The sequence below is a fragment of the Schistocerca piceifrons genome, chromosome 4, assembly GCF_021461385.2.
Source record: "Schistocerca piceifrons isolate TAMUIC-IGC-003096 chromosome 4, iqSchPice1.1, whole genome shotgun sequence".
Lineage (NCBI taxonomy): Eukaryota > Metazoa > Arthropoda > Insecta > Orthoptera > Acrididae > Schistocerca > Schistocerca piceifrons.
This window is the reverse complement of record NC_060141.1, coordinates 634872066-634884923: the sequence shown is the minus strand read 5'-3', so window position 1 is coordinate 634884923 and position 12858 is coordinate 634872066. Positions and strand designations below refer to the sequence as shown.

General features: G+C 40.4%; 1 protein-coding gene across 1 annotated transcript in view; it reads right to left on the bottom strand.

The window, feature by feature from the left end:
- LOC124796081 (cell division cycle protein 16 homolog) overlaps positions 1-12858 on the bottom strand; it is a 69562-nt gene that overhangs the window by 37072 nt on the left and 19632 nt on the right. The window contains exons 3-4 of the mRNA XM_047260167.1: positions 7977-8129; positions 7651-7810 (exon numbers count right to left, since the gene is read on the bottom strand). Of these exons, the coding sequence (XP_047116123.1) occupies positions 7651-7810; positions 7977-8129 (313 nt within the window). The remainder of the gene's footprint in view (positions 1-7650; positions 7811-7976; positions 8130-12858) is intronic.

Sequence of the window (12858 nt, the reverse complement as noted above, 5' to 3'; positions counted from 1 at the left end):
TGAAACACTGCAGCCATCTGGCAAGGAACACTGTTCTGAACCATCAGTGTAGACTATTTCCGAGTCCTGGAACTCGCCGAGAAGAGAGAAAAACTGCCAGTGGAGAGCCTTAAGTGGAACTGAGCCTTTTGGGCCTTGCGATAGGTGGAGCCGAAGCCATGACTGAGATCTGGACCATGGAGGTGCACGTAAATGGACCTGCAGGAAAAGTGGTAGAGGGGAAGCATCAGGTTTACTAAGAAGCAACCAGAAATGAACGGCGATGGGATTCCCAGTTCTGGGCCGCCACTGTGGGAGATGGATTGCCTTTTTAGGGAAAAGGAGACAGAAATTTGGATGGCGAGGCGAACTATGAATGTGGGCGGTATAATCTGCAAGCAGTAGCTGCCACTGGAGTCGCAATGAAGGAACACCAGCTTTGATGAGGAGGCTGTTCAATGGACTCATTTGGAAAGCTTCCGTTGCGAGCAGAATCCACAGTGGTGGATAGGATCCAACAGATGCAGTGCTGAACCATACACCAGGCTCCCATAGTCAATACAGGATTGTACAAGGGCTTTGTACAGCTGCACCAGTGTAGGATGATCTGCACCCAAGTTAGTGTGGCTCAAGCATCAAATAATATTAAGATGCGCCAGCCCTTGTCCTTAAGCTGACAAAGATGGGAAAGCCAAGTTAAGCTGTCGTCATAGACCAGACACAAAAAGCGGTAAGTCTCCGTTACATTAAGTAATTGGTCACCAAGGTAAAGTTCTAGTTGGGGGTGGACAGTACAATGACAACAGAAGTGCACGATGCAGGTCTTGGCAGCTGATAACTGAGAATCACGAGTAAAGGCCCACGACTGCAGCTTCTATATAGCTCCCTGCAGACAGCGTTCAGTCACAACAATAGAAGAGGAGCAGAAGGGAATACAAAAATTGTCAGCATATAGGAGGAGAGATACTGAGGACCCTACTGCTAACACAAGACCACTAATGGCAATTAAAAGGAATAGGACACTCCTGACAGAGCCCTGCGGGATTCCATTCTCTTGTATACAGGGCACACTGTGGGAAGCTCCGACGCGAACTCTGAAAGTGTGGAGCAACAGAAAGTTCTGTATAAAAATCAACAGCAGGCCCTGGAGACCCCGCCCATGCAGAGTAGCAAGGATGTGGTGTTGCCAAGTGGTATCGTAGGCCTTCGTCAGGTCGAAAAAGAGGGCAATAAGGTGTTGTTGCCATGAAAAAGCTGACTGAACGGCAGATTCCAGGTGGATCAAGTTGTTGAGGGTTGAGTGCCCTTGACGATAACTGCTCTGGCACGAAGCCACAGGCCCCCGAGACTCAGGCAGCCAACACAATGGCCAGCTCACCATACGCTCGAGCAGATTGCACAGAATGTTGGAGAGGCTGATAGGACGATGTCAACAGCTAGTGGATTCTTACCAGGCTTTAGCATTGGAACAATGATACTTTCCCACCGTCATTCCAGACGCAGTTGAAGACAGCAAGGAGGTGGTGCTGCTAAGCTGCTGACAGATGTTTAAGCATTTGGGAATGGGTGCGGTCTGGGTCAAGGGATGTGTCAGGACAGTCGACAAGGTCACTGAGAAATTCCCATTCATTGAAAGGAGAATTATACGGCTCAGCATGGCACGGAGCATAAGATAGGTATTGTTGTTCCACCCACTGTTTGAGGTGACAAAAGGTGGGGCAGTAATTATCAGATGCAGGGGTGCGAGCATAATGCTCAGCAAAACGCTCTGCGATTACGTCTGGATCAGCAGATACAGCCCCATGTGTAGAAATGCCAGGTACACCCGCAGAGTGCCTGATAGCCGTAAAGTCATTAGAGATTGGTTCAAAGCTGGGGAGGAGAGGTTCATGTTCCAATGGTTAAGACGAAGTGCTCCCAACAGCCCTACTTCCATTGTCTGATGAGTAGGAAGACATGGGCACATAGCCATTAGAAGGCAATGAGATCCTCCAGGGACAGGTGGCACTTATGATGCTGGGGGAGCCGCCTACACAGTCGCTAATGGCCGCAGCTATTTCCAGTGACCATCAAGGCACTGACTTCCACCGGGGACAATCTGAGAAACAAGGGGATTGCCCATTCAGTTGAGGCAACAATGGTAGTAGTGATGGTGTGGATCATCTCATTGATGTTGCCATGCAACAGATTACACAGTGGTAGCAGAGGTGAAAGCATCCCAGTCAGCCTTGGGAAGAGCCCATCGGGGCAAGTGTCGAAATGAGGGACACTGAGGCAGGGACAGGAGGAGTAGAACGTGGTCACTGCCACACAAGACTATCCAGTGATAGACGGGAGAAGGCCAGGACTGCAAACAGAGAGATCAATGGCTGAGTATGTGCCATGTGCCACACTGAAATGTGTGGGGGCACCTGTATTTAGGAGGCAAAGGTCGAGTTGAGTTAGTAGGTCCTCGACATCTTTACCGCAGCCAATAACCTGGGTTCCAATCCACAAAGGGTTATGGGTGTTAAAATCACCTAGAAGTAGAAAAGGTGGGGGGAGTTGGAAATTAGTGCAGCCAATACGTGGGGCAGTGTGTTACCATCTGGAGGGAGGTAGATGCTACAGATGGTAATGTCCTGTGTTATCCTCCCCCAGACAGCCAAAGCTTCTTAAGGTGTTTGAAGGGGCACAGGTTTGCTACAAACAGAGGTAAGGACAAAGATACAAACTCCACCTGACAGTCTGTCACATGTAATACAGTTTTTGTAGTACCCCAATAGCCACAAAGGGCGGGAGACCGCATTGTGGGAAACCAGGTTTCTTGGAGGGCAATGCAAAAAGCAGGTCTAACACTTAAAAGCTGTCATAACTCAGCCAGTTGGGAGGAAAAATCACTGCAGTTCCACTGGATGATGATGCTTTCCACAATCAGGGAAGGCATGTAGTGACCAAGGAGGCAGGTTACGCCTCAGCATCACCTGCAGTCACTGGTTGAGTATTTGTATCCATTGCCATTGTGGATGAGGTGTCTGTGAGATCCAGGTCCTCAGGGGACACTAAAATCTCCACCTCGTCCTCAGATGCAGAACAAAAGACCAAGTTATAGAAATATGTGGCTTGACAGTAGGAATGAGAGAGGAGAAAGAGTTCTGCAATAGATTTCAGGTACTAATAGGGAATACACTTACTCTTCAAGTATCACAAGAGGAGAAGGTATACTTAGAAACGGCAGGGAGAGGTTTGAAAATTTCAGTTGGATTACACCATGGTCAGACAAAGATTCCTAAGTCAGATGTTGGAACACGTATATCCAGGAACAGATATAGAATTAGATCACAATTATATACTAGTGATGAAGAGTAGGCCAAAGTTTAAGAGAATTGTCCAGAAGAACCAATGTAAAAATATATAGAAACTGAAGTACTGAGGAATGAGGAAATGCATTTTATGTTCTCTAACATTGTATATACTGTGATAATGAATAACACAATTGGCAGTTTGTTGAAGAGGACTGAACATCTCTAAAAAATGCAATCAAAGAAGTTGGACAGGCAAACATAGGTATGAAAAAGGTAACCGTGAAGAAACCTTTGGTTACGGAAGAAATACTTCAATTGAACAATGAAAAAAGTAGTATAGAAATATTTTGGGAAAGACAGGATTACAGCATTATAGGTAACTTAAGAATGAAATAAATAGTAAAAGCAAGGAAGCCTTGGCGAAATGACTGAAAGAAAATGTGAAAAGAAGTGCTCTTTGGAAAGACTAATTCAGTACACAGAAAAGTCAAAACAACTTCCAGTGAAATTAAAAGCAAGGGCACAGCACTAATTGTGCAATGGAAATTCCACTGTTAGGCACAGAGAAGAGAGTGGACAGGTCAAAAAAGTACACTGAAGGCACCTACAAGCAGGATGATTTGTCTTATGATGTGACAAGAAGAAGAAATGGGAATCAATATGGAAGACTAGAAGATCTAGTATGCGAGTCTTGGGAGATCTGCAATCAACAAGCTAGAAGGTTAGAAGCAAAAACACGTGTAATTGGCATTTATGACTAAAAATCATAATCCTCTCCACTACACTGTATAAAATCTGTATAAGTGAAGGAAATTAAACGTAAATACAATACCTATACAATAATTTGTGGTAATGAAGTTCATCAGTTCTTAAAAAATCACAGATGTGTAACACCAAGTAAAAACTAGTCACAAAATTGAAATTGCAATCTGATTATAATGTAATCAAGCGATTTTCCGACAAGCTATGACCACAAATTATATGTCGAAACACTCTGTTTTGAGAGGTCTTTCCTTCGTGCTCACCCATAAAAAAGTAAAAATTGATGAACATTGTGAATTAAACTGAAAACTGTGAAGTAAATTGAAAGGCACTGGAATCTAACATGTGGCGGTGGGTGTTTTCCTTCTGTAGCCAGTGGCAGTGCAGCATACTCTAATGATGCGAGCGCAGTGACCTCTAGTGTATTGCTTGTAAACTTTTCCTCGTTCATTGTGCTGAGTGGATTGATTACATTTCACATTACTTTTTGCAGGAATATACGTAACATGAAGTAGTGGTGCTTTGAAGGCAACCAGAAACTAGGCTATTTGTCAATGCCTACAGTGCCAAGATGATGTTTAGAGACGTGTTAGTCAAAGGAGAATCTCACAGCTGTAGCGAGAACTCTTAAAGTGTTTGTGGCTGTGCAACATGCAAAATATTTGTAACAAGGAAAAATATGAATGTTATTGTTCATTGTTTCCCTCACAGCAATTTGAGCTGTCCTCTTAGGTTCCTGCCTAACCCCACACTTAGAAATCGCCAGACGCTCAGAAACACACACCAAAGTATTTCTGACAAGGAAGAATATGAATTTTATTATTGCTCGTTTCACAGGCAGCAATGTAAGGCTGTTCTCTTAGGTTCATGCCTAACCACAACACATTTTGAAATAAATACGCAAATATTTATTTTATCCTTCATTCTCTAATCAGACGGAAATGTTAAATTAAAATATACTTGTACTACATTCACAACAAACTCCCAGACTGTGTTAATAATGCTAAGATGGGAAGGAAAAAAATTTAAAAAAATAAAAAAAATTGCAGGATGCGAGCCTACATCCTTTCACTCCATAAACCACGACAATATCCATTATGCCAATGATTAATCATATGACTTTTATCTCAAGTTTTGGTTATCCTAATATTTTTTCAAGCCTTGTATCATTGCGGTGTTATTAACGGACATTTAATGATGAGGGTGACGTGTTTGTGATAGATTTTCATTGTGGCCTTGCTTTGAAGCCGCATACTGGGGCGCACACACACTACAAAGTAAATGAATAATCGAAATGCACACAGTTCACGTAGGTGACGTTCACACATGCTCAGGACAGTCGATAGTCGAAAGCCAATTAATGACATTGTGACTGCAGAAAGTAGTGTGAAGTCTACTCAACCCAAGCTGAATGGTCAAAGTGGAATGCTCTGCAGTATTATCAATGCACGTAGTTTGCACTTCTAACTCATCGCCTGCTGTAGTGTAAACACAGCAGATTTCAGAAATGCACAAATATACACATAAGTTTCCCTCCACATGTGATACTGATTTATACTGATAAATATGAAACAAAGTTAAGCCTGCTGTGATTTCAATGTTGCTCCATCCCAGCAATCAATTAGATTTATAACAATTTGTCCGCCATCACAATGCAATAAACACCACTGAGGACGGAAACAAAGACAAACACGCCATCACATGACTGTTCACTGAACACAACCTGTTAATTGTGGTTCTGCACTTAGCAAATGGAGTAGCCATGTTGGCAGCAGTCATTATAGGCATAGTACAATGAGTATTGTGTAGACAGGCTCCAAGTAGAACTACTGTAAGTAAAATTAATGCATGGTAGTGAAGGGCATACGAGGTATACCTATATAAATTAAACGTAAGTGGAATCTGCTGTCACTCCATTTGCTATACACCGATAACATCAGTCATACTTTGGAACAAGCTGCCAAGTAAGCTTGCTGTTTATCACTCTATAGGCTAGAAGCCACTGCATTAGCATGATGTCACCATGATGTTACAAATATCTGAGATGTTGTAATTTAGCAGTTTTCAGTTTACTTCAGCCTGTAGGCTATAAACTTTTGCTGTATTCAAGGTGAACATAAAATTAAAGAACCCTCAAAACTGCATGTTTTAAGGTGTAGTAGTGTGTTGGGAAGTGGCTCAATTACCTTGTACATCATTCACAAAAGTGATGGTCTTTTCAGTTACGTGCCCTACGCTATTGCTAGTGGCAAAACCCACTTTTTTTCCTAAAAGGTCTATTAGATGATGTAAAAGTTTGAAATTTCTTTCTTTTTTGTTTATGGATTTGCAATTTGGTTATGTCAGTTGCCATCAATACTTTAGGAATTTTGAATGTTTCGTAGGTTAATGTCTGTAAACTTGTTACATAGTGAGCAAAAAAAAGTGGGTCTGTCTGGTACGAAGTGCCTTGTTTTGTTTTAGGATGCAAAAACAAATAAGGTCATATGCATGAATGTCAGAAACGTAGAACACGAAGATAGGAAAGTGGCAGTAGGGACGAGCTCTGATGGAAGGAGAAAAGAATCTCATGCAGGCCTAAAAACATATCTCTATGCAAAACACCACATGTACACTGTTCTACTGAGTACTATAAATTACACAAAATGTCATCACTCAGAGATGGAAATTTCAAAAGTACATTCTTCACTTTACATACCGTAATGTAAAAGAAAAGTACAACGCAATAGGAGAGCTCATTTTACAAGTGTTAGTGTCGTGTGGTGGCTGTACTGGCTTTTGGGTAATGTAACAAGTCTCTACTCAATAAGAGATCACTAGCCAGAAGTGGCCAACATTTTCTTTGATTCTGATCAAGTGTATTTTTTGAGACTTAAGGATTCGAATTTAAAAGGCTCACAATCAATATTGTTGGCGAGTACAGTACATTATCAGAAATATACGCACAAGAAAAGGTGGCATCTGGGCCTCTCTGTCACATATTGGTCCACTCTGGAGTACTTTGCAAAACTATTCTGTTTTTCCATTGCTGCCACAACCGAACAGTAGTTCTATCATAATTGTACAGTGAAGCTAAGTGCTGCAAGTTGTACAGGCAAAGCTGACTGTGGATTATATCAGTATTTCCTCTCTCATTTCTCCCCTCTCCACAACGGCCTAAAATATTCCCTTAACTCCATCACCACCCGTGGTGCGAACTGTCTTTTGTGTCACTGATAACTCATTCAGTCACGTCAAATGTCAATAGGAAGAAAACAGGACGACGTCCAGCAAGACGTCAAGTAAGAACATAGAAACAAGGTAAACATTACTAGCAGAAAACGTAAAATTGGGAATTTTCAGCACTAATCTTATGATGGGACAACGTAATGTTATGGATGCAGCAAGCATTAGCTATCCAGTACTTTTGTTTTGAACAGTAAGCCTCTTGATATAAAACAATCACCCAATTTCAGACAGATATTTTTAACTTAACGCTAAAACATCTTCGCTTCCACAACATAATACACATCAGTGCTCATACTGCTTCAGAATTATTCACATTTTTACCATATTTAACACGAGTAAGAAGAAACCTTTTTTCCTCAAATGACAGAAACAGAAATATTATCTGGACATCACCAACCTCTTGATGCATGCGAAGCGCTTCCTCATACTTGCGGAGTTTCCGGTATGTATGTCCCAGATTATTATACAGTGGCTCCCATCGTGAAGGAATAAGTTCTCCATTTACTACCTTAATTCTTTCCAAAGCTGCAGTGAAATGTTGTTCTGCTGCTGCATAGCTGGAAGAACCAGTCAGAAGAATAAGCTCCAGACACAACATTGGCACTTGGAAATAAGTAAACTCACTAAATCATGGAAGTGTGACTTATTACATTTCCAAGTCTGAAACTCTGAACAGCAGCTCCATTTCTTATTCAAAAAATCCAGAAATCACTATGTACTCACTCTTGATTCTGATAGGCAATTGTACCCATTTCATGTAAAACAAATGGATCTCCCTCAGCAATTTCTGCAGCTTGCTTCAGAAATTTATCGGCTAGCCTAACATTGTTTGTAAGGCCATTTTCAAGTCCAATATACAAAAGTGGGAGGTGACACCTGCAATGAAAACAACATTAACAGATTTTACAGCATTGCAATTCTGTAGGTCTGTGTGTGTTTTGCATTTATTAACAATATTAAAAAATACATAAAGTTAAATTATCATGTGAATTTTTCTCCACTGTTCTTGTGTGTCATATTTCTTTAGACAACGTTCAGTAGCTTCATTTTCTTAAGGTTTCCTGTTAGCACCTGCTGAAAGACGAATTTCTGTTTTCAGTGCACAAGACAGCGTGTTCACTTCTTTTACTTGTTTCTAATGTGTGTCATTTTGTTAAATGGGGGCAAACTGCAGGAAATGATCCCTTAGAGTATAAGGAGCAGAAAAAGTGTCATATGCACATATGGCCTTAAAGGTGTTCCAAGGAAGGTACATACGTTTGAAGGTGGAGATAAAAGATATTTGACAGTGTAGGTTTCAACGATTGAAAGCATGCATGAAAAAAAGCCAGACAAGTGGGAACAATCAGCCTGTACTAGTGTTTTAACTTCACACTCAAGAAGGCATGCATGATGTTAATGATAAAGGGTTGCCATGAAGGCAAGAGCATAAGTGATGTAGGTGATACAGAGAGTGGAAATTGTTATGTACAACATTACCACCTCCTTTAGTGTGAAACTAGAATACTAGTACAGACAGAACGTTCGCACTTGCCATGTATCTTCTTATGTGTGCTCTCAATCACTGAACCTACAATGTCATAGATCTTTTGTCTTCATCTACAAATGGGTGTACATCCCTTGGATCACATTTCCAGTCCACATGATCTTTTTTATCCTTATCCTCACAGGGGTCATTTCCCACAGTTCGTTCCCATTATTCCTAATGTCCCAAATCCATTCCCACCCTCCACCCACCGATCTGGAACTCTCCTAGTCACTTTCATGCAACCTCACTCTACAAAATATCCTATATACTCATAGCTGTCAGTCTTAGACAGCTACCTCTTCCAATGACAACCTGCAAGTGTCTCTAAAACAATCTATTGTCACTTTAACCACCTCCATCCTTATCCACAACTACTTTCAAATACATCAGGAGGACTGCTATGGAAACAAGAATGGCTCCAATCTACACCAATCTTCTGTTGTCCTCCTAAAAACCATAACATCCTTGTCAAACTGTATGACATTCCCCGACTATCACCCCTGCTCCAAGTTTCCTATCTTTGCAATTGCTCCCACTGTAAAACCTCCCCCATGCACCAACTCGCTAAAGCTTACTCATATGTTCACTGTATGTTTTTATATAGGAAGACCATCAATAAACTGCACAAGTGCAGGAATGGAAACAGATCTGTGTGCCTTTGAAACACGCAGTAACCATAAGTGAAGTGTGCTATGTTGTGACTCAAGAGACCTGTGACCCAGGTATACAACATGGGCCATTAGGATCCTAAAACAAAGTTTTTATGTCTCCCCTAACTCCCAAAACTGGAACTCACTCTTCAACACATCCTCATAACCTTTCACCCACCTCGACTTGACCTTCAGTAACATACTCCCATCTTCCTTTCATTTTTAGGATAGCATTGCTTTATTTATTTACTGAATAATTCATTCTGGTACTATCTTCGATCCTGTACTTGCTGCACCATCTCCACCTTCATCTTTCCCTTCCTCCACTCATGCTCACATCAGATAAGTCCTTCTCAATGTATGGTCCTCTTAAACCTTATCCAATCCATACCTTTTTTTATCCCTGAGGAAGGAACTAACATTTATCAAGTGAAAATAATTTTTTCTACTTTTATATGTCACTATCAGCATTATTTAGAATTTTGCCTCCTGAAAATAAGCATTGGCCAGGCATTCTGACTTCCTGTAATTCTATGGGCAATACACACATAATGTTGAATTGTGTCACAAGGAAAATTCATTTGAGAAAACTACAAAAATTATGAGTGAGAAATCCTGGTCAGCACTTATCCCTCAAGAGAAGAATGTTCAGTACTGCCAATGGACACATGTAGAAGTACAGACACTATCCTAGCTCTTTGAACTATTAGTTCTTTCCTTGGAGAGGAGCAAGGTATAGGTTGGGGAAGATTAAACTGGAAGGGCATGTACTAAGTCCCCAGAATGTGAGTGATCCACTTATTGTATGGACAAAAAGAAACTAAAAATTATGTGGGGTCTAGTGTTTCAAACATTTTCTGCAGTCAAGTCGTATGGATGGAATGGGGTCATTAGGAGCAATTTTGTATGTCCAGGTGGCCAAGAACTGACAATACCCAACTGTCACAAACACCACACAGTCAAATACAACAGTAGTGGAACCTTCACCTGGAGGGAGGATGATGATAGGGTGTTTCGCCTTCAACTCAAGATTAGCCTGGAACTCAACAAGGGTAAAATTTGGGATTTTGGTGATATTTTTGAGGAAGGATTGAAAAGCTACGCTGGAAGTGAAGAGTTTCCAGAATGCTTGGAGAGGTTAGATCTGAGGAAGAGAAGGGGGAAGAGGATCCTTTTGGGATATTGGTTGGAACTGTTCTAGGTAGACTTCGATGTTCACTCCATTGGTTGTAGACTGGTAGAATGTGACATTTCTAGTTGAATGAGAGTACATGTCCAAATGGGACTGAAAATGCAGTTAAGGAGATCCAAGAAAACTGTACTGCAGTGCTAAACGCAATGTCAAAAAAGGATTACAATGACTGTTTCAAAAGACTCTTACAATGATTTCAGCTTTGTACTGATTCAGGAAGGAACTATTTCGGATAAATACAACAATTTTGTGAACGTAATCCATGAGTTTTATTTTTCATAGCCACAGTCCTATGGGAACTGGGACACACTGTGTAACCAGTAGCCAATGGGCAATGCTGAGCGTTGTTGTACAGAAACCAAATAGCCCACTAAACATCTGCAGAAATTTCAAAGTAATGGTTAAACTTCAATCTATTAGTGACTCATAACCTATTCTCAAGCCAATACAACTGATTTAAAAATTAGCTGGTGGTGTGTACTTTGCCAAACTGAATCTTGAAGTAGCATACTTGCAAATACATCTGAACAAAGACATATGGACATTTATGGTGATAAATACTACATTTTGTCTCTACTACAAAAGTTACCCTTTGGAACAGCCAGGGCACCAAGTGTATTCTAACTGTATTTAGAACAATTAATTTAGAGAGCTCCGAACACCTTGAAGTACCTAGATGACATGATTGTCTCAGGCACAAATCCAGGGGAATCCTTACAGAATCTGGAATTTGTTTTCAAAATTCTAAAGCCGCAAATCTGATATGCTACAAAGACATGCACATCATCTTTCAACGTGAAGTGCACTACTTGGGACACATACTGTCTGCACACGGCATTAAACCAGTGCCACTGCCGTAAAATACTGACACCATTAACAACCTTCTGGCTCTCAATGACGTCAAAGCAATTACATGCTATATTAGGACAAATAAATAATTATGGAAAGGTTTATCCTCATGCAGTTTCCATCAGCGAACCACTGCACCATCAGCGAACCACTGCACAACTTGTTACATAAAGGCATCAAATGGAACTGGAACAGTGAATGCCAACATGCATTTAACAAATTAAAACCATGTTTGTTTGATGCAAAATGTCTTACAACATATCATTTGAACAATAGGCTCACACTTGCTGAAAATGCTACAGACTACAATATAGGTGCTGTTCTTTCACATCACCATCATGGTTTTGACCAAACAATTGTTTTCGTTCTAAAGACTCTGACAGTGGCACGAAGAAATTACAGTCAGATTGAGAAGGATGCTTTCACGATTACATTTGCAGTCAAGGACTATATTTATGGATGTCAATTTATCCTCCTCACAGACCACAAACCTTAAAGGCTATTTTTGGATTGAACAATACTGTTTCTACAAGGGAAACAAAACATTTGAAGCATTGGGTGCTATCTCGGTCGAATTGCGACTATAAAATTACGTTAAGGTCTACAGCACAACATACAAACCCAAATCTGCTTTCACGTCTGCCAACAGGGCAAGATAACAAGTTCAACTAACCAGGTGACATCTGTTTTTCAACACATATCAATAGGCAAGACACTGTGAAAAATTTCCCAGAAACACATATTTAACTGCCAAACATTTACCTAAAGATCCTGTTTTGTCTAAGATAAATATACTCAAATAGAGTCATCTAGTAATAAGAAGTTTCTTAATCAGCTAGAGATTAAATCTTCCTGGAATATGAGGCATGCACTTATAGTTACAAAGGTGTCATCCTGGTACATTCGGAATCATGTACAGTATGAGGGGCTATTCCACACCACTTAAATCTAAGGTGTTACACACGCTAGATCCTTGCCATTGGGACATAGTTTCAATTTCAATTTATTGCTCGTAACATGTAATTTTACATACATGTGCATTTTCAACCAAGTATAAAGTTTTTACAATTACAATTTTTTTTTAGTTTACATTATTTCTTATTACATTATAATTCATGATAAATTCAAGTTATAATGGCATTTTTGGACAAGCCACTGCTTGATTTGCTTTTTAAAAGTATCCCCTGTCAATATCTTAAATTCATTTGGTAACAAGTTATTATAAACAGCCCCTTTCACATAGCAACTTTTCCCTGTTAAAGTTAATCTTCTGTTAACCGTATGAAAGTCTTTTCTATGTCTTGTTTCAGAGTTGTGAATATCCATGTTTCTTTTTGTGATCTTCAAGTCTTCTTTCAATAGCATTATAGTTTCTAGTATATACGT